Source organism: Macrosteles quadrilineatus, unplaced genomic scaffold (genome assembly GCF_028750875.1).
Source record: "Macrosteles quadrilineatus isolate MER2022 unplaced genomic scaffold, UCM_ALF_1.0 Scaffold_8__2_contigs__length_117827958, whole genome shotgun sequence".
Taxonomy (NCBI): Eukaryota; Metazoa; Arthropoda; class Insecta; order Hemiptera; family Cicadellidae; genus Macrosteles; species Macrosteles quadrilineatus.
The window spans coordinates 78,936,410-78,959,032 of record NW_026542601.1 but is presented as its reverse complement, the minus strand read 5'-3'; the positions used below and the strand labels follow the sequence as shown (position 1 = coordinate 78,959,032).

The following is a 22,623-nucleotide window of genomic DNA, read 5'->3' as shown; positions in this document are numbered from 1 at the left end:
GCTATGTCATTTGCATTATTTATCGCCAATGAAGCCGCCAAGATCATAATATGAACTAGGAGGTCCCTAACAGTTCAAGAATAAAAGCCAACTTTACTTCATGTATTCCACTACACCTAACATTCCGTAGAGAGATTATATTGACAACTTTATGTTATTGATAAGGCCGAGACAACTAACTGACATCCCCCATGTCAAGGAATTCCAGCTTTATCAGTAACCCCATAGTCAATTTCTCAAAACTATGCTAGAGGGTTCATTCATTGGCACAGAAGTACGATATGAGCTGACGCGACGTGACGAAGGAAAATCAAACTTACACTGTAACGGATATAACTCCCTTTGAAGTTAGAACGTGTCTTCTCAACAAACATATATTTTTTCTCAAACACTGATGAAGTCGCCGAAGTGTTTAACTATAAGATCCACCAATACGATTTAAATACTATTAAAAGGTTCTACCAAAGGAAGAGATACCATATAACATACTAATAATAACTCCGATGACGTACAGGATAGGAAATATTTTAATCATTGAATGAACAACCAAATTTGGCAACTAACGCAATATTGTTATTTTTTACACTTATTACTCTTTGAACAATGTTAAATGTTTAAAATATGTATATTTCACCCAATTCATCGCAGTTAGATGAATTAACGTAAGCCTTGAAAGTAACCGTCGATTTCGACGGGTTTCCCCTAGTATAATGTAATACCGTATTGATTGTAATGACTTGTCATACAAAAACAAGTGAAATTATCTTAATTTAACCACAGATTTAGTCAAATTTTCACGACATTCCATGTAAATTGAAAAATATTTTGCTCGTAAAACTTCTTGAACTTTCATTGAGGTTTATCGTAATTTTTTCAAAAGAAACTTTTACAATAGAAATTTGAAGCAATTTTATAAACCATACTTTTTTACCTTGGATTATTTATTCAATTTGTAAATTGTTGACTGCCTAGTAGTTTTATATAATATATTGTGCATTCGGTCTCTGTGGTAAAGCCTAGAAAGTTATACTTAAAAAAAACTAAGCAGGAATGACAATGACTCATGTTTTGCAGGTTGACTCAGACATTGAATGTATAAGAAAGCAATGATTATTTTGATTTCATCCACATAAAATTTAGTTATTTTATTAAAAATTAAAAAAAAGATCTTTTGAGTTACTCGTCTTAGTTTTGGTAAGGTATTATGAGATAATTTAAGTCAACCTACTTCCGCAAGATGAACAGAAGAAGGACGAGTCAAGTTGGGTCAATATTGAAAGTTATCCCTCAAAAGTGGCAGGTGAGGACCTAAATAATCAACAAAATGATCTTCGAGTGATCTTGCTTTTCAGGACAAAGGTTTACCTGTGCATTTAATCATTGAAATTAATTTATAGATTTGTAACGTTAATTGTTTCCCATCTGAATTCAAGTAAATTTTTTTTAACAATCTACAATAGTGACATGTATTGAATCGTGTGACTATAAAGTGTAGAAATTTTCCGATAAGAGTTTTAGCTCAAGACTTTGGCCCTGAAATCTCGATTCTAAATTCCTCCGATCATCACTATAATTAAATATTCATAATGAAATTTATTTTTTGCAGTAAATGTGTTTGATTCAGGTATTTTAACACCCCGAATTCATAAGAGTAAAATTTCAAAATAATACCTTTACTTGCCTTACAATTTTAATTTAAAGGTGATCTGTTTACATTAAGGGTTATGTTTAATTAATAGCTGAAACATTATAAATATACACAATGAAATAAAAACTGCTTAATTTTAAAATTACATCTCTCTCAGTAGCCCGGGATAGTAAACCACTACATGTTTTCAAACGTAATCATTCTAGTATAAGAATACATTATATCTTTCATGCAATAGTTAACTTATTTAGAGATGTAGTTAATTAAAAGCAATATTATTAGACGTTTAAAAGCTAACATATAATGTTCCATTTTAGAAGTGGGATTTTTGTCCATCGTCAACTATTTTGAAATCTTATTTTAGCTGAAAGAGGTCATTTTTGTCTCATAACACCTCTTAATGTATAAATATAACGTTTTACAATTTTATTTGAAGTTTAAAATAGCTTGCGTAAAATAAGCTTTAAAAGAGCTTACATAAAAGGTCAAATTGTCACCCAGTTTAATTGTAATAATTTATCCAAAAAGTGCAAATAAGTTCTCTGAAACTTTCCAAGCTTGTTCAACTCTAAAACGTCCGAGAGGTAAGAATATAAAGAGTTCTTTGACATTCTGACAAAAAAGTTGTTTTTTATCGTCTCTTTCAAAAGTGTCAACTTTCTTTTGACGAATCTGAGAAACTGTAGGTATTTGTGTAAAGTATTAAGTTAATGCAATTCTGATATATTTTGTATAGTCTAAAATTATCTTTGCTCCGAAACCTTTAAACACCACGTTTCGCGATCCAAGATTTCTTTAATTTTTTATTTGTATTTATACTATAACTATAAGAAGAAATTTCAACAAATCGTTATTTTACATTTTGTTTAACTTAGTACATGTATTAATAAAGGAAATCCATATTTTGTGCTATTTAAAGAGCTTAGGACTAGAGTCATTTAAATCCGTCGGTCCAACGAGGAGTAAAGATGAAGAAATAATAATAATATGTAAGTTTTCAGTTTTAATTTCCAAGAGTTAATAATGATAATAGGTTAAATACCTTATTTACGTCTTCAATCCAAAGTAATCTTTTATGATTACTATAGTTTCGGGGCTAACAGCTCCATTGTCAAATCTTCTTGTCTTGTTAAATTACTGTGAATAGCATTTCAAGAGTTCTTGGTTTTGATTAAGTCATATGAAATTGGTTAAATCATAGAGGAATAAACCATTTTAAATTTGTTTTTCATTTATTTTACCACAGATACAGCTTGTAGCCTGGCTTGCATGATGTTTGCCATGCCTCCTTTTAGTTTAGACGTCTAAAACATTAACTGGCACGACTAGACCAGACACAATTCCTTCAGGAGATTTCATCAATATGTTTGAAAAATTAATCATAAAAAAAATACAAAAAAACATTACCTCAATTTGCACAAGCACAAGATTCTTGGAAAAAAATGCCAACCACACTACATCAATACATGCAGCTACATTCACTGTTTCAGTAACCCATTTGTCAGGTAACTTTCTTTTGATTCTTTGTCACTATCAGCAACTTAATTCCTCAGCTGCTATTGGTATTTTCGACTTGTTACTTAGTGTCAAACAAAGAACGTGGGTGGATGCGACGTCAGGGACAGCATGAGGCGGAAGTCGTCTCTTGATTGAACAACTTAGTTTAAACACCCTGAGGATGGAAGAGAGAAGTCAACAACCTACTAGGATATGGGTACCTTGAGTCTTCGACTTAAAACTTTGTGTTTTGGACAATTGGACTTTGAAGTCTCTTAAGTCTCCAAGGGCATTTTAATTGCCACCGAGGTTGTATGCATAACCGATAGAAATCGAAAAACAAATTAGTTAAGCTTTTTTTCGAAAATGAAATAAATTCCTCTACACCACAGCTTAGTTCGAAAAAAATTGTGATAGAGTGTATCGTCCACATCGCGATGTGGGTAAAAATTTCGGATGAATTTGAATTCGGAGTTATAGTCTAACATTTCCAATATGAATAAACAACACTTGTGCATTGAAATAAAAAAATATGATGGTGGCAAAAAGAAGATTTCCTAGACGAAGGAAACGTTTAATTGAAAGGAAAACAATCGAACACTACCGATAATCTTATCCGGTTGCTTGAAGTGGGTGCGAAAACTACCTCCTTCAAAGAAAAGTAAACTTATCCTAAGAAGTTAATATGCCAAGATTAAATACGTCTTTTATTCTACTACGTTTTTTTTTTTTTTTTTACTTTAGTACTTGTCTTCGCAAACTTTGCGCTATAGCATTAATGCAATAGCGGTCTGCAATTGTGAAATATTTCTGGTCACTATTCTAGTTTACTTGGTTAGATTGGTTGGGTAGCGGAGTAGTTATAGTGATCAAAAGGACGCCGGTACCATCCTGAGAAAAGCTAGTAGATTTTGCAGGTTCGAAACTGGACCTAGCTTTCCTTGATCATTAGACTTTAAATAAATGATCATGACTAATAAAACAGCTGATCTTAGTCAGTAACAAAGTTACACAAGGCGTCTCTCTTCACTCTACACCCTTCGCCACTCATATTTGGGTTGAAATACGCACTTATGTGGCGTCCAAATCTCAACTGGTAATACAAATAGTTAGTACCTTTATTTATGATTGTTAATCCATCAAGTGTTATTTACTAGAAAAATAAACAAGATCATTCATAATAATGTCAACGCTCAATGGAATACTAGATGCATTCCATCCGAACTCAACAATGTCCTTTCATACCGCAGGATGATATTATTGAATTTGCCCTTGTAAAGTTATGCAACAGATCTGAGTAATCAAATTTAAACTTATACAAGTAGCCTCTAGGAGTTGAGACATTGTTTCACGTTTTGTGAGCCTAACTTGTGCTCCAAGGAAACAGTCTTTTTCGAATCGAATCTTAAGTGGAACACCACGTCATATTTCGTTTATATTATTATACATTCGTATTTAAAGGGCAAGGAAAACATGTTAGCATACACATTCTTTTAATGTTGTATGATTTCGTTGTGCGTGTGTAATTTTTTTCTCGTTAAGTGTTTTTTGAACAACTAGTATTTAAAATCAATTAACCTTCTTGAGTTAGACCAATGACGGAAATGATCTTCCAAAATTTAGTAGCTTTGTGAACATTCTAAAGATGAAGACAGGTGTTAGAAACACATATTTTCGAATTTTGGAATCAGAGCTTTGGAAGCAACATGATTATGAATTATTATTTTGAAACTTCAAGATATCTGTTATTTATTCATAAACTTATTGGCAAAGTGGTCAAGTATGATAATTGCAATTAAATAATGACAATACTTAAGAATAGATAAAGAATCAAGAATAGCAGTTCTAAATCTAATCTATGTAACCTTTATTAAGTACACTAAAATTAAAACATTTGTAATTACATGGAAATATAACTTTGTCTGTACTTACACTGTTTGCATGTAAACTAAAACATTGATCAAACAAACATTTACTAACACTAAGAAGTTACATTTTATACTCTTATAATTAACCTGTAGTGTAATAAAAATAATGAATTTGGTTGTTATTATATATATTTCACGTGTTATGGAGAAAATTCTAAAACTGTAAATTTAAAATTCCATATTATTGTTATGGAGAAAAAGTAAACTTTTGCAGTTTGCTTGTTTATGGATATATTTATATCTAATTTGCCAAATTTATTTATTTAATTCTATAGGGTACTAAGGATATTTTACGGTATAACTCATTTTCTTCCCTGTAGCAGAAAACCTAAGTACTTTGTTAAACTTATATTTTAAAAAGGAATGAAATCTGACATGTTTAAGGAAATATTTTAGTAATAATCCAATCAAGATAATGGAAATTCGCTTAGCCTACAGTTTTTCTGAGAGGAGGGTATGTAAATATGTGTAAATATTTATTTGCTTTGCGTTCGTTTAAAATTAGAAGTAAACCACTAGCAATCGTCATATTGTTAATAGCAAATCAATAATTCAAAGTTGTTGAATCCAAGTCATCAATACACAAGTCTGCTTCTTCAAGTAAGTTAAGCAACACAAATTTTCCTTCTATTTGTATTCATCGCAGCTTTCGCAAGGAATAGAATCATCGCTGCAAATCGCGTATGCACTTTTCTCTGATTTCTTTCTAAATACTCTGCGATTCTGTATACTTTCATAACTTTAAAATATCTTATGTATGTAGATTTTCATGTAGTTGACATATGATTTTCTATTCTCTTTACCATTCTCAGTAAAATTATACTGATTGTTCGCGACTCTCATGTGAATAAAAATTTTGTTAATCCCTGATCATATTAGGATTTATTCAAAAATACTTGAAATAACTTGACTTTAATTTAATGAAGTTTTTAAGCTCCTTATCCTGTGTAAACTACACTGACCAAAAAATAAAAAAATCACTTTAGAAGAATTTGTTATAATTCAACTAGCTGACAGACTCCCTTTGTACATTATCTTGTGTAATTATTTAGGTCAGAGTAGTTATTCCGTTTTATTTATTATGTATTTCATAAATGAAATGTGATATTTGTTTTAAATATTAAAATGAAATCCTATATATTAAGAGGCAAGAATGTTTCTTGAAAACCTTTTTTCTCAGATCGTGTGCATCGCAAGGAAAGACCACGCTTACTGTTAGAAATATTTTTTTACTATAGATGCACAGAATCTCTTTATAAATTAAAATAGGCAACAGATAAGCACAAAATAATAATTTAAAACTTAAACACAATTAACATAGCTCTTATGGGTTGTCATGCTGGTGACGAAATAACAACGATATTTAAACAGAAAATCTAAATCTAAACAAAGGAAGAAATTAAAATCACATGTTTTATTTACAGCGTGTGGTTAAAATAGAGAAGTCTGCACATTAAACATTTTTGTCTTGCTTTTGACCATTGGACGACCTCTAGTATTTATAAAAACCTAACCTGTCCTTTTGATACATTCATTTAGAGTTGAGTACGGCTAAAAGTCATTGACAAGTTTGGGTTTTTAATCTAGTTTTTATTCTCAAACATATTTTATACTGTATTTCTATAGTTTCTCAAAGTTTCGGAGACAAGCCATTACACGAAGGTTATAAAACTGTAACTGGTACAAGGCTACAGATGTTTTATGAACACAAAAAGTTAATTTCTGAAGTTATAAAAGAACAGTTATTTTCTATAAACGTCCAGTGAAGGACCACCAACAACCTTCTGTTAGCCAAGGTCCCACAAGTCGGCTAAAAGCCTGTCTATTAACAGCCAGCGGGTGTCTGGCTAATTGTCCGCCATGTTGGCTTATTGTTCTCCATTGTATGACGTCATACCTTCACATTGTTGGTGTATCATTAATCTACGAAGGAAAATGTGTGAACAGAAGGTACGCTTCTCTGATTTATATCTCTGTTTTGATTGCAGACGCTAATCAGAATCTCTATTTTTAGCAATTTGTCTCTTTTTTGCCTTTAAAAATTATGGTCATTTTTTTCGAAAGGGACTATTTTCTTCGGCGAATCAGCAGATCAAAAAAGTTTTACCGCACGGCTGATGCTCTCCACGACCACTGATTCCTTTCCACCCTTGGGAGAAAAATAGCCATTTGGCAACCACAACACATGTATTAGAAGCAGCCGTTTTTGCTATAGTAAGACTGAAAATATAAATTATAGGATAACCCATAAAAATCTATACTTCATTTTATTGTTTGCGGTCAAATCCATTTATCTAAACATATTTTTTTCCGAGCCTCAATTCCGACTACCATACGATAGTAACTGTCTCATTGTAGGCTAGCATTATAATATTAGCTTTTTTTATTTTACCAACCGCAATTGCAGACAAATGAAATAAAAAAATTAAAAAAAATTATGAATTGTTGCAATCTTTTAAATATTAAAACTGTGGGTGTTTTGTTATTTCTTTAACGTTTACGGTTTCAAATAGGCAATTCTAAATGCATTTAAGATTTGCTGATTCGTTTGCGTCTAAAATACAACCAAAATAACTAGTAACCAAAATTAATATCAAATGTCTCTTACGCTTTTGACAACGATTAGTAAAAACGGAAATTTAATTTACTCCACGACATGTGTGTATGTCATACTCAACGATTCAGCAAAGATTGATTTTAGCATTATATTCTCTCTCAAAGCAAGTACCAACTAGTACCAAAACATTTCAATTTCTGGAAATCCATAATTTATACGGCAGGACTTCAAAAGATGCGACTTGGATGGTGGGTTTCACAACGGTATAGAATTACATGAGCTCACAAAGTACCTTGAAACATATTTAGACGTAGTTTGCGTTGTCTTTGACATATAAGGTTAACACCTTATAATGAGCAGAGTCGTCAAAGCTTAAAGATCTTAAATATATTTTATGAGCTATTATGATCACAACTTGCTTTTGAAGAGATTTTCCAAATCGGACACTAAGCTTCGCCGTTTTGTTTAAGCCAATCAGAATAAAAAGGGTTTTTAGTAACATTGTCTTCAACTGTTTAAATTTGTAGTCTTGAATTTAAAAACTAAATTCTACTAAAGTACACAAATAAAATCATTAAATTAATATAAATCTTTATTCGGAATATTAAAATTGACTACAGATTCATTATAATATTCCAAATTCATCGAATGAAAATAGTAGTACAGTGTAATTATCATTCTTGTTTAACATTCGAATAAATATTTTTATACATTACTTTATCCTTAAATGAATAACGAAGCCGCTCTACATATTAGGATGTAAAATATTGCTCTCATGCCAAAAATTATACCACATACCTAACCCTTACCTATTTGTTATACAAATTTTAAAGGCAATTTTTAAGCGACGTTAAAGCTATTTGATTTAATTTATGTTACAAAGATATCAGCTATATCTCTAATATTCATATGTTTCATGGACACTTTAAATTCATGCTTTTACTAATCATACTACAATTACAATACTTGTAAATCATTTCTACATATATGGAAAACGTTTGAAGTTAATAGTCGAGGTTTATGCCGTTTTATATAGGGTAAACAGTCTTCGTTTTATTTATTTTATATTTTTATACAAAGAACTTAAGAACAATGGACAAAATATTATGCTTTCCCGAAATATCCGTTCAGTGGAACAGAAATAAATATTTGACCTAAATTTGACCTTCATATGATCAAATAGACCTTTAAATGGGCATCGAGTAGGCTACTAATTAAAATAAAGTTAAAGTACTAAAATTTCAATTAAAATCTAAGATTAAAACTTGAACAAGTTTAGATTTCGTGTTTATTTAATTTAATATTTCAACACATCTGACACCAAGGCTTTGGTAATTTGATAAAAATATGAGTATTTCAAAGACAGATTAGTATGTACTTTCATAATATTAAATCAATATCAATTTTAAGACAAATTAAATCCTTCAGTTTTACTCTCTGACCACAACAATGATTAATAGTACAGGCAAAAAAGATTAAAATTCACCAAAAAAACAAAAAAATTAGTTCAGGGATGAAACTTTTGTTTTAACTTCGTTTTACCAATAGAAGTCAAGATCCGATGAGTCCCTAACAGTCCCGATGGGGGAACATGGTTTTTAGGGGGTGGGGAGGGGGAATTTTTATATAATTCATTACTCACGATTTGAAGTCATTTAGGGAGTCGTTTTTAAGGTTTGTACACACGGTGAATCGATAGGAACCATATTTAGGCTGATAGAACCACCTCCATAAGAGATTTAGCATATTGGTACATGTTTAGTTGTTATTTTTTTAAGAGGGGTAGGGGGAATTTTAAATAATTTATGATTTTTGACTTATGACTTGTTGGGTGTCGTTTCCAATGGATTTCTACATGCCAAATAGAATGGAACCACTATTTTGTCGATATAACTACATTATTAACAGATTTGGAGCGCTATCAGACTGAAATAAAATAAATGTTTGTGCACAAAATTAATATTATTGAATATTTAAACATAAAAATTAAAACTATTATCTAAACATCAAGTATTTATTGAATGAGTTTATTTTTACAATAAATTCAATTTTCCCCATTATAAATAATACCCCCGCCGCAGCAAACCTGCAGACCAAGCGAATTTCCATTTATCTGGCAGGATTTCTACTAAAATTTGTCCTTAAAACTGTCAGATTTATTTCCTATTTAATTAACATTATTTTAAATTAATAATTAGGTTTGCTGCTACAGGGACGTAATGGGGATTGTTTTTATTAAAATGTTGATAACTTAGTATGAAATAAACAAAATTGCCAAGTTTGGTTTAAATATATCCACAAACAAGTTTATTTATCTACAACAGTTTATTTATTTTCCATTAGAATAACATGAGAATTTTAAATTTAATTTTTTTTTATTATCTCCTTAACCGTTAGGCGTACAACAAGGCATATACTAAATTATTAAATCTTTTAAGCTCTAGAAAGTGGTTTTGAAAGAAATTGTGAAATTCTTTGTTGATGGGGTCAAAAATGGGGAAACCCAATTTTCTCCCCACAAAAGTCTCCATAAACCCATACTACATTGTAATACATTGACATTAAGTCAAGGTTTAAACCATGTTTTATGATTTAAAGTTAAAGTAAATATCTATTAACCTTTGCGTAGCCCCTACAAAGTTTGTATATATGTTTTATATGTTTTGTACATATGTATACTGTTTTTATATCCTTCAGCAAGTCAAAGGAACATTCTAAGTTACAACGAGGTTTTTAGCGAATTTCCCATATAGTGAATAAACTATTACCGTAGGTTTCATGGTAAGACTTAGAGCCGGGACCAATTTACATTTTTGTTTTGAGGTCCCCAGAAGTCAAAAACACCATCCTTTCAAATTCATATACATATGTGTCCGTTTAGCGTGATAACTCGAGCACAAATTATCCAATTTTGATGTCATTTGGTACACACGTGTAAACCTAAATTTATTCTAACGAGTTTGCGAACCAGCATGATTGGACTATGGGAACAGGGGTTTATGGGGATTTTTATGGGGAGAAAATTGGGTTTTCCCATTTTGACCTCATCAACAAAGAATTTCACAATTTCTTTCCAAACCACTTTCTAGAGCTTAAAAGGTTAAATAGTTTAGTATATGCCTGGTTGTACGCCTAACGGTTCAAATCAAATGATCTTTATTCACTTTATACATTTTACATACCTACATAAATAGTGTCAACGCATACAAAATTGGTTATACAACTTAATCTAAAAGACTTAACAATACAATTTTACAGTACAATTATTTTAGAATGTATAGCTAATTCATTTTTGATTTAGAAACTCATCTATACTATAAGGAGCCAGATTAATTAAGAATGATTTTAATTTCTTTAAAAAATTGGGTTTGTTTTGATCTTTTTTTAGTAAGGCAGGCAAACTTCTTATGAATAAATTGTCGATATACGAAGGTTTCATTTTTGAAAGTTTCAGCCGATGATGACTTTTTACAGTAAGATTTTTCCACCTTGTGTTGTATTTATTGGATACTTCAGTGTTTTTATCTTAAAAAACGTGCTGAATAGTTTTAAAAATATACAAACCATACACTGTAAAAATTTTCATTCCATCATTACATTGAAAAAAAATTACTTTAATTTTTTTTTATTAAATAAGGTTCTTTTTATTTACGTTTCATTTATTTACTTTCCGTAAAAATTAAAGTAATATTTCACCGACTTCTTATCCTTAAGGATTCTTATCCTTTAAGGTTAAGGAGATAATTAAAAAAAATGTAATTTTAAAATTCCCATGTTATTCTAATGGAAAATAAATAAACTGTTGTAGTTTGCTTGTTTGTGGATATATTTAAATTTAAACCAAACTTGGCAATTTTGTTTATTTTATACTAAGCTATCAACATTTCAATAAAAACAACCCCTATTACCTCCCCTGTAGCAGCAAACCTAATGACTCATTAAAATTAATGTTATTTAAATAGAAAATAAATAGTAATCCTGTCAGGTAAATGAAAATTTGCTTGTTCTGCAGGTTTGCTGCGAGGGGGTATTTTATTATAATAGGAAAAATTAAATTTATTGTAAAAATAAACTCATTCAATTAATACTTGATGTTAAGTTAGTTGTTTTATTTTTTATGTTTAAATATTAAACAATTAATTTTGTGCACAAACATTTATTTTATTTAAGATAGCACTCCAAATCTGTTAACAATGTAGTTATATCGACAAAATAGTGGTTCCATTCTATTTGGCATGTAGAAATTCATTGGAAACGACACCCAACAAGTCATAAGTCAAAAATCATAAATTATTTAAAATTCCCCCTACCCCTCCTAGAAAAAATAACAACTAAACATGTACCAATATGCTAAATCTCTTATGTAGGTGGTTCTATCGACCTAAATATGGTTCCTATCGATTCACCGTGTATACAAACCTTAAAAACGACTTCCTAAATGACTTCAAATCGTGAATAATGAATTATATAAAAATTCCCCCTCCCCACCCCCTAAAAACCATGTTCCCCCATCGGGACTGTTAGGGACTCATCGGATCTTGACTTCTATTGGTAAAACGAAGTTAAAACCAAAGTTTCATCCATGAACTAATTTTTTCATTTTTATTTAGTATTTTTCCTGTACTATTAATAACTTAGTCTTTTACTATAAAAATCAATGAGGCTAAATAAGGATATAATGGTAACTAAAGTGGCTCATTGTATAGACCACCTTAGGGAAATCATGGGGTGAGTGAGACTGAGGATAAATCCTTAAACTGCAACAATACGTCTGCCTACATGAAGCTGGGGCAACATTGGGCGAAAAAAGACTTTTTATGAGTAAAGAATTGCTGTGGGATTCAATTTTCCAAACCTTTCGTATACTTAAAACAAGATTTTTTGTAAAAATTGATTTATATAGCTGCTATGCTAATTATGATATATAAATTGTTCTATTTGTAGCAGCATCTTACAAAATATGTTGAATTTACGATTTATCAATTGAAAAGTTAATGGTGGATCCAAAGTTGTAACAAGCACTTACTTGTTTGTTTCCTCATTTAGAATCAAAGTTTTAGTTTTGATCTATTTACATATATGTATAGCACTCAATGTATTGTGTATACTTTTGAATCTCCTCATAAAGCTGCTAAAACAAATATTCTTTGTAAACATTTACTCGACTCCAGCTTTGAATACATGTTTAAACACTCCATACCAACATTTAGATCTGTGCGTGAGGCAAACAACCACTAAATAATTGAAACATCTGTGGTAAAATATAAAATTTAATGTTCATATTTACAGATGATCTATAAATCAAGTTGTGCTTTAACTTTTCTATTTATTACTTTGTTGTCAAGCTATACAAAAAATATTTGCGGTTTTAGCAACATTTTTTTTGAAACTTAAAAGTGTTTTAAAAATATAAATTTTGATACAACAAAACTAAAATTAATCTGGCTGATCTATTTATTTACTACATTTAAACAGTAGGTTTGAAAATGAATATCTCTTTTTATAGTAAAAGGGTTGGAGTTATAGTATACTTAACGTACCTAATTTTGAAGGTAAAATACTCCTAGATTCATGGTTACAAATGTCATTATTTTATTTTATTCAACCTAACTTTATTTCAAATATACGATGATTTTTATTAAATGATATTTATATAGGGATTTCCCCACTGTTTTACCTTTTTAAAATATTGTGGGCCAATTTTTTAGTCTTCAATTTTCAGGTCTATAATTTCACATAGCTTAGACACACTCTAAATAATATAAAGTTGACGCAGACTATTTTATCAGACTTATTTAGGTTTATACGACATTTTAGGGAAGCAATTTTAGTACATTCGATCCAATGAAGTAATGCTCTTAGTTTGTCGTGTCCCATATGTGGCCCACGATGTTTCAGTATTAAACTATGCATTATTTGCATTTAATATAACAATAAGTAGAATTGTATTAAATTTCCAAAACATAAAATCACTTCAATAAGGGCTTAACATATTCACTATATTTACCAAATGTTTATGAAGTATTTAATCTTGGCCTTAATTCTATACTTATTTGGCCTGTAAAATAACGCATGCGGAAAGTGTTTTATTTTTTTTATTTCAGACTGATCAGTGGCACTAGGTTTGTACTGTATGATAACAAATGTGGGCCTTTTCATTTTCTATACTCAACCGACTCTGTAATTTAACAAAATAAGATTAATCACTCAATTTAGTCAACACAAAGCAACAATAAACATTGCCTTGAGTTCTCTAATGTATTCTTAAAACAATTAAACACTCTTGGTCTTGGATTACCTTCGGGAATTTCAGCATTGCTTTGAGCGTTCATCAAGACATGTACAACCTTTAATTAATTACCAAACTTTGTCATTATATTGTCTGTTTTGTTGAGATAGAAACATCCGCTAAATAATAATAATTTCCCTGTACAAACTTCGTGGAAAAAAGAATTCAGGAATTCATTTTAATTACAACGCTCCAAAATATATTTAGTTAGTTGTTGTTGTATTTAGAATATAGCCAAACAAACCTACCAGTAGGCTACACGCTATTTTTTTCTTTGATTTTTTTTTTTTTTTGCCTAAAGCAAATCTTAAAACTTTGTTTAGTGAAAATCTAAAGGAACATTAATTAAGCATAAAACAAACAGCAAAAAATATATTTCCGAGCTTTGAAAACTAAATGTAAAATTATTTGTTTTACTTAAAAAATAGTTGTACTGAAGTTATGTTTACGTTAATAAAAACTACATTACTTATTCAAACTAATTTTTTTAATTTACAATAGTCTTTTTTTACTTATTTTTTCAAATAGAACCCTCTATTGAGTGACTCCTCATTTTGAAGGGGTTGTCAAAATAAATACAATGACGCAAACCCGAGGTAGATATTTCATCCCTAGCCTAAATGGTGGGGCCATATTTAGTGGGTGTTCAAAAATATGATGTATGTGAAAAAGCACCCATTTTGGAATACAGTACCTGCCATTTTGACTAGGGGTGAGATACTCACCTTGGATTTGCGTCATTGTGTTTCTTTTGACAAGCCCTTCAAAATGATAGGTCACTCAATAGGGGTTGCTATTTGAAAAAATAAGTCACCCCTACACTGTTAGGGGGGTTAAACCATTTTTTGTGTAAAAAATTGCGAAACCATTGTTAAGAATCAATGCTACAAACAGAATATTTCTATATTCTAGGTTTAAAAAATACAGATTTGTTTCAAGACTTAATTTACTTACTCTATAGGTATCAGCTATGGTCAGGTCAGTATTTTATTTAAAGAAAACATAGGTAAATGCTTAATATTGTTCTCTACTAAAGAAGCCCATATTTTATACTATATAGCAGTTTATAATCATAAAAAATTTTAGCATTTAGTTATTTTTTAAAGATGCGGCAGTTTATAAGGTTTACATAGAACAACTAACTGTAAATTACATCAGCATACACAATTAGTGGCTCATTTGAACTAAGTAAATATAACCGGATAAAACGTAACATGGAATTTTAAATCTACTTGACGTAAGTTTATCCAGAGTTGGAGCTATTTTAACAGATTTAGATGTTTTTTTTATATAGCGACATTTGTTTACGGAAAGCTTAGTCTGCAACGATTCCGAAATTAATAAGTTTCTTGATAAAACCACTGTAACGTCTCACACTTTTTCACATAACCGACAGCTTTTTAATTACAGTGTTCAATATAAAATGTGTATTGAATTGTTACTAGATACAATGGAGTTCAGTTTAACTTGGTTCTCTTAATGCCATAGCCACTTAATTATTTAGTTAAGTACTAGCATTGATCCAATTGTGTGCCCGGAAAAGTTTAGATCGCACGCAATTCACTATAAATGCGTCAAACAGAGAGAGCTGTAAGCAGACTGATAGTGCATATTTATAATAGCCTACTGTCTTTGCCCCACATGAAAATACTAGCCCCGGTATGTAGTAGGTATATGTAGTAGTATCATAGTAATATCATATGAATATTAACTATCAAAGCAAAATCAGTATATCCTATACATACACAAACATATATCAACAACACTATATCAAGAAAATTTTGAAAAAATAACACTTTTTAAAACACTGTAAATTACTCGCACTTTTGGATACCTAACCACAGCTTTTGTCACTTTTGCCTTGGTAGGTCAAAATACATTGAAAAAATATATACATTTCCATGTCCTTGGAGCATAGACGTTCTAACTAAAAAAAAATATATTAAAACACTCCAAAGACAATTTCTAGTTTCACAGTGCACTATAAGTTTAAATTACAATCACTCTGGGGCTTGAAACCATATTTGAGGTGGTGGTAAATAGATCTCAAGCGGCTGTTTGAGATTGTCCAAGATGGCAGCTAGCCTCCAAAAACTCCAATATTTTCTTAGTATCATTAGTAGTAATTTGGTTTATGTGTTTTAATGTAAGACCAAGTGGATTGTACCATCAGTTTTTTTTACAAAAGCTACAAAATCGTTTAGTATAATACAACAAAAGCAAATCTCTGGAGAAAATGGTTTTGTTGTAGGTAGAGCAAACAAATGTTTAATAACAACAAACAGAACTTACTGCAATTATAAGGCTTTTATAACAAAATGTCCATCAAATTAAAGTAATATTCTCAATCTAATAGTAGATATTTGATCAGAATTGTTCCTTTCAACTGTATAGAGATTAATGATACACTCCCTCCACCAACAATGTGAAGGTATGACGTCATACAATGGAGAACAATAAGCCAACATGGCGGACAATTAGCCAGACACCCGCTGGCTGTTAATAGACAGGCTTTTAGCCGACTTGTGGGACCTTGGAGGTTGTTGGTCTTTAACTGGACGTTTATAGAAAATAACTGTTCTTTTATAGCTTCTGAAAGAAATTGTTAATTATGGTATTTTCAAAATAGATATATCGATGATTTTATATCGTTAATTTAGTCGTTCCTCACCTCAATTAACAAAAAAATTAAAATATTTAAAAGATAAATACGTATTTATAAACTTTGAAATGCATTTGAATTAGTTTCATGTTTGATTTAGAGTTATTTTGTTTGATAAATGTTTCAGCTATGTATGTAGCAGTTTTATAAGTAGTTTGAAAAATCTTAGCATTAAAATATTTTAAGTCATGACACTAAATTAACCTTTATGAACAAACCATTGACTTTGTTATTTTTTTTTTATTTTGACCGATTCTTGATAAAATATAAATACAAATATATACAGTAATGACACTATTCAGTAACGCTTAGAAAATAAAATCCTCACTTGTACCAAGCTTGATATACATTTTCAAGCTATTTTCTTTGAAAATATATAAAAACAGGGAACCAAATAAAATACGAAGAATCGGAGTTTAGAAAGAAATCAGAGCTAGGTTGATATTTATATGAGATTTGCGGTACGATTCTACCACTTCCAAGTAAGCTTCGGTGAATACAAAGAAGGGCGTGTGTTGGCTTGGCTCCCTTGACAAGGCTTACATTTAAATGGATTTGAATGTTTATTTAAAGTTAACATTTTTGATTTAGATTTTATGTACAACCCTAGTAACATGAGTAACATAGAGTTTTTTGACGGAGTAAAATATTTACATATTTAAGTAAAAGTAACAATTTCGTGCAAATCTTTAAGAAATTTTAAACAGATGATAATGGCTCATTTGATTTCATGCATTCTACATTTAAGATAGTGTAAATTGATCTAATTCATTGTAGATAATTTTTAATCTGAAATTTTCACAAAGACTCTCAACTCACAACACCCAATAGATTTTACTCATAGCATAAGCGAGAACTTTGTTATTTGTATTGCTATCAGTTCATGGCAACCATAACAACAAAATCCCAAACGTTGTACAATCTTTGTTTTGTCTCTAAAGTGCACTTCTTTTTTTAAAAATGCGTTGTTATATCTAAAACATGGATTTAGGCTAACGATTGAAAATTTAATATGGACAGATAATTCTTTACTTTTATTATATTGGTATTAGGGCGTAGCAACTTTTAAGTTTGAATAAGTTTATATTTTTTTAATTTAAATTAATAATTACTAACTGGAAAAAAATAAATGCAGCTGTTATGTAACATGTACAAGCAATAGTAAATATACAAAAACATGAGCTAGTTTGTTTGAGGATGATTATAGACTCTTTAGAACGTTCTGAATAGCTTTACCTATGTATGGGTGGTGCAATGGTGCCTCCTCCCCACAGTTCTTAACAGTAACAGTGGCAGGTGAAATGTATTTTAAAGTTCGAATTAACAGTATTTTTACTTATTTTTAATCATGTTAAGTAAATAAAATGTTCGTCCACTCAAAGTTTAATGAAGTTAAATAAAAAAAATCTTGAGCAGATGTCAACATATGTTGAACGTTAGTTAATTAGGCAACTAGCTTAGTACAAATATTTACATTACTTGTAGCACAGCCACAATCTAAAATCTTGTCTTGTTGCAATTTTAAATTATTTTAAAAAACATTTTCAGTCAAGAAACCAAAGGATTATTAAGAAGGGTATTTTTTTAATTCATCGTAGTAAAGTTAATGAAATTGAAGTTTTCATCATCATATATCATAAGTACTGAGTATACCTTATTAAGTGATAAATACAAAATATGTTACAAACTAAACTAAAATCGTTTAATTAAAGCTGTCTCCGTTGAGGTAAGAGTTAAAAGGCGTTAAGACGTGAAACAAGTTTTACTGCTCTCATACTCCTAGAGGCTACTTGAAAGTTTAAACTAGATTACGGAGCTTTGTTGCATAACTTCGCAAACGAAAGTTTCAATAAATCTCATTCTGCTATGTAAGAGATTGGAAATAAGTTTGAAAGTGAAACTTACTTGTTTCCATTACGCAATATTAGGCTAGCTAACACCCAATATTTTTTAATGGTTTTTGGGGGTTTACGCTAGTGGCATTTTAAACGCTTTCAGTTTACTTGGATACTTACTTGGATACTTGGAGAATTCCCACTGGTATCGCATCAGCGACGTGGTCGTCAGGTTTTTATACTTTTCTTGCTTTTAATTAATATAAAATTGATTCATTTCCTCTTCATGCACATGGCCTAGACATATATTTCATCAACACTGTAGTAGGCCGCTTGACTTAAAAATGTTTTAAGCAGGTTCTTGAATTTGTTGATAGAAGGCTCTTGCGTAATGTACTGAGGCAATTTATTGTAAATCTTTATACTATTGAAGTAAGGGCTCTTGCTTGCAAGGGTGGAATTTACTTGTGGTACATGAGGATTTGTTGCTCTTCTTGTATTGTAATTGTGGACCATGCTGTTGTTACAAAAATATTAGGATTCTTTTTAACGAGCAATGCAGATTCCAATATAAAGGTCCAATAACAAGTTTAAGGGCTAAGTGGTCCAAAATTGCATTAAATTTTTTTAGACATTCCAGGGATTGTCCCACAGAAATTTGAGAGACGAGACGCTAGCAATAAGCCAAAAACGTGACACAGTATTTATAAACACAGTGAAAATATTTTATTCCATATTAAGGAATTACTTGACGGAGATTTGGACGTGCATTGTATTTTTCGTAGGCAATTCAATTCTTTGAAACTACTCATACTTCGGAGGTGTTGGGTGGAAATAGTATATTTCATCACTAGGGCCTAAAGTGACTCTTTTTGATCCGAGGTCAAGTTTTACTGCTCCTCGCAAATGAGGTCACTTTTTGCCCGTGTGGTTAACTATTTTTCGTCATATTGCATCATTAATCAACAAAAACAAAGCTAAAATACGAAATAATTGGTATGTAAAGATATTTAATAAATAAATCGATAATGTCGATCAATACGATTGCCACAATTGAAATTTACAACTGTTTACAACAGCTGATATTTACTCCCTAGAGACGTATTTTTATATTATTCGTGCTAGAGACTATGAATGATTTTTGCTCTCTAGAGAGTAAAAATGCTACTTTAGTACCGCAACGCATGCATTAAAAACGGCTGTTTCTGCTGCAGTGTGACGACAAATTTAAATTTAACCGTAAGTGACAAAAATACCACGTCAGATCGAAAATGTCCGTATTTGATAGCTTGGGTGTAAAGATATTTTATATTCTGACATCTTGGACGATTAGAGACGATCAGAGTTCCTAAATTTCGAGCTTTCTAAAAACATATTAAAATTCTTGAATCATTTATCACTTTTAAATTGACCTATAAATTGACCTTTCCAGAAAATCTATTATTAAATTGATTCATGAATGAAATACTGGCGTGTATCTTTAGATAACGGATGTTTTAATGGGAAGTTCAAAAAATTATAACTGCAAGACCTATCTATTTTAGTCGTAAAGTGGTATTGTAATTAGATAACTCCCACGGTTCTAATAGACTTTTCCATTTCCCACAATATTTATTCTATTCTAGCGGGAGAAATACCACGTCAGTTCTGAAATGTCATATTTTACTACCTACTACATACGATACTGCTTGTTTGTGTATTTACTTTGCTATGATATTGTAACCTGCGTTAGTTTGCTTCGTGTTATTTTAAGAAAATCTTGTTATGATATCGTAGTTAATTTAACTCAAGTTCAATCTAGTTATCTAGTTAACTACATATTCACATTGATACGTTTAGTAAATAACCAATAAACATTTAATTTTCAAAATAAAATGTACTTAGTGACTTGATTTCATTTTCAACCACGAAACTGTAAATGAAAGTACAAATTGAACGTGAATTTGTCTCGTAAAACAAGGTTTCCCAGAGAACGTTTTGTTGATTATTTAGGTTCACACCTGTCACTGTTGAGTGATATGCCTCAATATTGATCTTGTTTAACTCATCCCCTGTATCCATCCTTTACTCCTGTCGAATAGGATAGTCTTAAACATCCGGACAAGTTTGTAAGCTGGAAAATAACACAGTATCTTAGTGGGTTACACTTTTTTCCTAGGACGCTGGGCCTAGGAATGTGTATCACAATACTTCAGGCTAGACCTAGGGGTTGTGGCATTATCACTTAGATGAAATCCATTGGTGATTTGGCGGGATTTAACCCAGGACCTCAGGACCGAAGTCCCTCGTTCTAACCACTAGCCAACTCACTCACCCCGTGGGTTTACACTAAGGACATTGTTCTAAGACTTGCCAGAATCTATACCAACACATACCGTACTACCCTTATTTATCTTTTGGCATACTGCTTGATGAAGATGATTTTACTTAATCTATTGATGGGAAGATTTTAATGAGTAAAGATATTTGAAGGTGTCAAAGGCTTTTAGGGAGGCTTTTTTTCGAAGATCAGGTTTTTTACAACATCCTATGTATAGGTAAATTTTGCAGAAATACACTCATTAAAACTCCCTCCCCTCCCAATATTTAAGTCCTGAAAAATAAAAAATGCTTCTAATAACACGTTTAATAGTATTTTTACACTCATACTGTTGACTCACATGACGGTAAATACATATAAAAGATGGTAAGTGGTGATCGATTTCGATTGGACACTCCAATCATCAGACTCAATACACCTTCCAACGTCTTTTATTTTCTTCATAAAATTCCACTTATCTAAGACGTTTTGGACCTTCCTATTCCATACTGTTCTATTACTTGTTGATCTTACTGTTTCTTGGCAGGTATCCTACGAGTCACTATTACAAAGCTACTACTCAGTACAATATTGCATTTAACACTATATACCGTATGTTGGTTTCTGCAGGCATCGCTATGTCCACCCTGCTTGTGACCCTTGCCGTGTCTCTTCTAGTTGGTCTTCAACACGGCAACGGTTCTCCTACCCCTCCAGATATTCACCCCTTTGTTCCTTATCGTAAGTTATCATGCATTATATGTTTGTTAAGTGTTGTTCTCGCCTTTAACTAATTACGTTCGTGTGGTCTTTTCCACGCATTTGTTCAGGCATGAAAAGTGTGTGTAGCATATGCACGTATCAACCGATACGGTCTTTCTTAAGAAGGGTAATCGGTTTGTATTAACTATTTTTGCAATTATTGTCAGTAACTGAACAAATGCTTTGGATCAGATTATTGAACTCAATTTACTCAATGTTGCATGATCATGGTTATTAAAAGTTTTCAGCAAAATATAGTAGATGTAATTACATTTTAAACATGGTTGCAATATAATAAACTCGTACATCATATATCAATCAGTTAGAGATTTGATCAATTTTCAATAGATACCCAGAAATTTTACATAAGCTCTTTGACCACCATCTTACCATTACCATAGACAATTATTTATTCTATTTGTCTATGCCATACCCAAACGACTAAAATAGTAGTTTTGCCGTTCTAGAGTTAATTGGTTGGCAAAAAACTATACTTCAAACCACAGTTACATCTCATACTCAAGAATCTAGAGAATGACATTATTATGAATACTAGGAATTTAAATAGTTTCACAACTAAGGAAAATATTAATATCTAAAGACACGCAAAATCTCTTCAATACTGAGAAGTATTATTAAATTATCTGTATACCTGTGTTTTTTTTTTTTAGTAAATTGTGATTTAAAAATGATTTGAGGTTTATTGGAACAAGTCTCAAGTACAGACCACGTGGAAACCTTAGGTTAAAAGCACTACTTTTTATATTCAAAGACAAACCTTAATAAGCATACCTTTATGAGTTTCAAAGGTCATTGATAGGGTATACTAAATTATTTCAATAATAAAAACACGTTAAGACCCTAAAATTTCAAGCACTGCAGTTTTTGGTTACTTATCTTAAGAAACGAGTATTTTATTCGCCACTCAGCTAATCTAAAAGTACACTCATTGTTATTCAGTGTAGATGGTGATGGTGCATATTCGAACCACCCTCCTCCCCCACACTCTTTACGTAAATGCAGACAGACGCTGTGAATACGATTTTCAGACTCACTAAAGCTCTCCCACTAACTGAATAAGCTCCTGTCTTATGCGAGAATTAACCTATTACCGCACTATCACCTTCTGCAATAGCTTTACTTGAT

The 22,623-nt window shown here is 31.0% G+C and overlaps 1 protein-coding gene across 3 annotated transcripts in view; it reads left to right on the top strand.

Moving 5' to 3' along the window:
* LOC129000930 (uncharacterized) overlaps nt 1–22,623 on the top strand; it is a 109,065-nt gene that overhangs the window by 84,768 nt on the left and 1,674 nt on the right. For 2 of the 3 annotated variants that reach the window (XM_054428015.1, XM_054428016.1), the window contains one exon: nt 21,344–21,456. In XM_054428015.1, the coding sequence (XP_054283990.1) occupies nt 21,354–21,456 (103 nt within the window). In that variant the 5' untranslated portion in view covers nt 21,344–21,353. The remainder of the gene's footprint in view (nt 1–21,343; nt 21,457–22,623) is intronic. The other variant, XM_054428017.1, reaches the window with a different exon arrangement.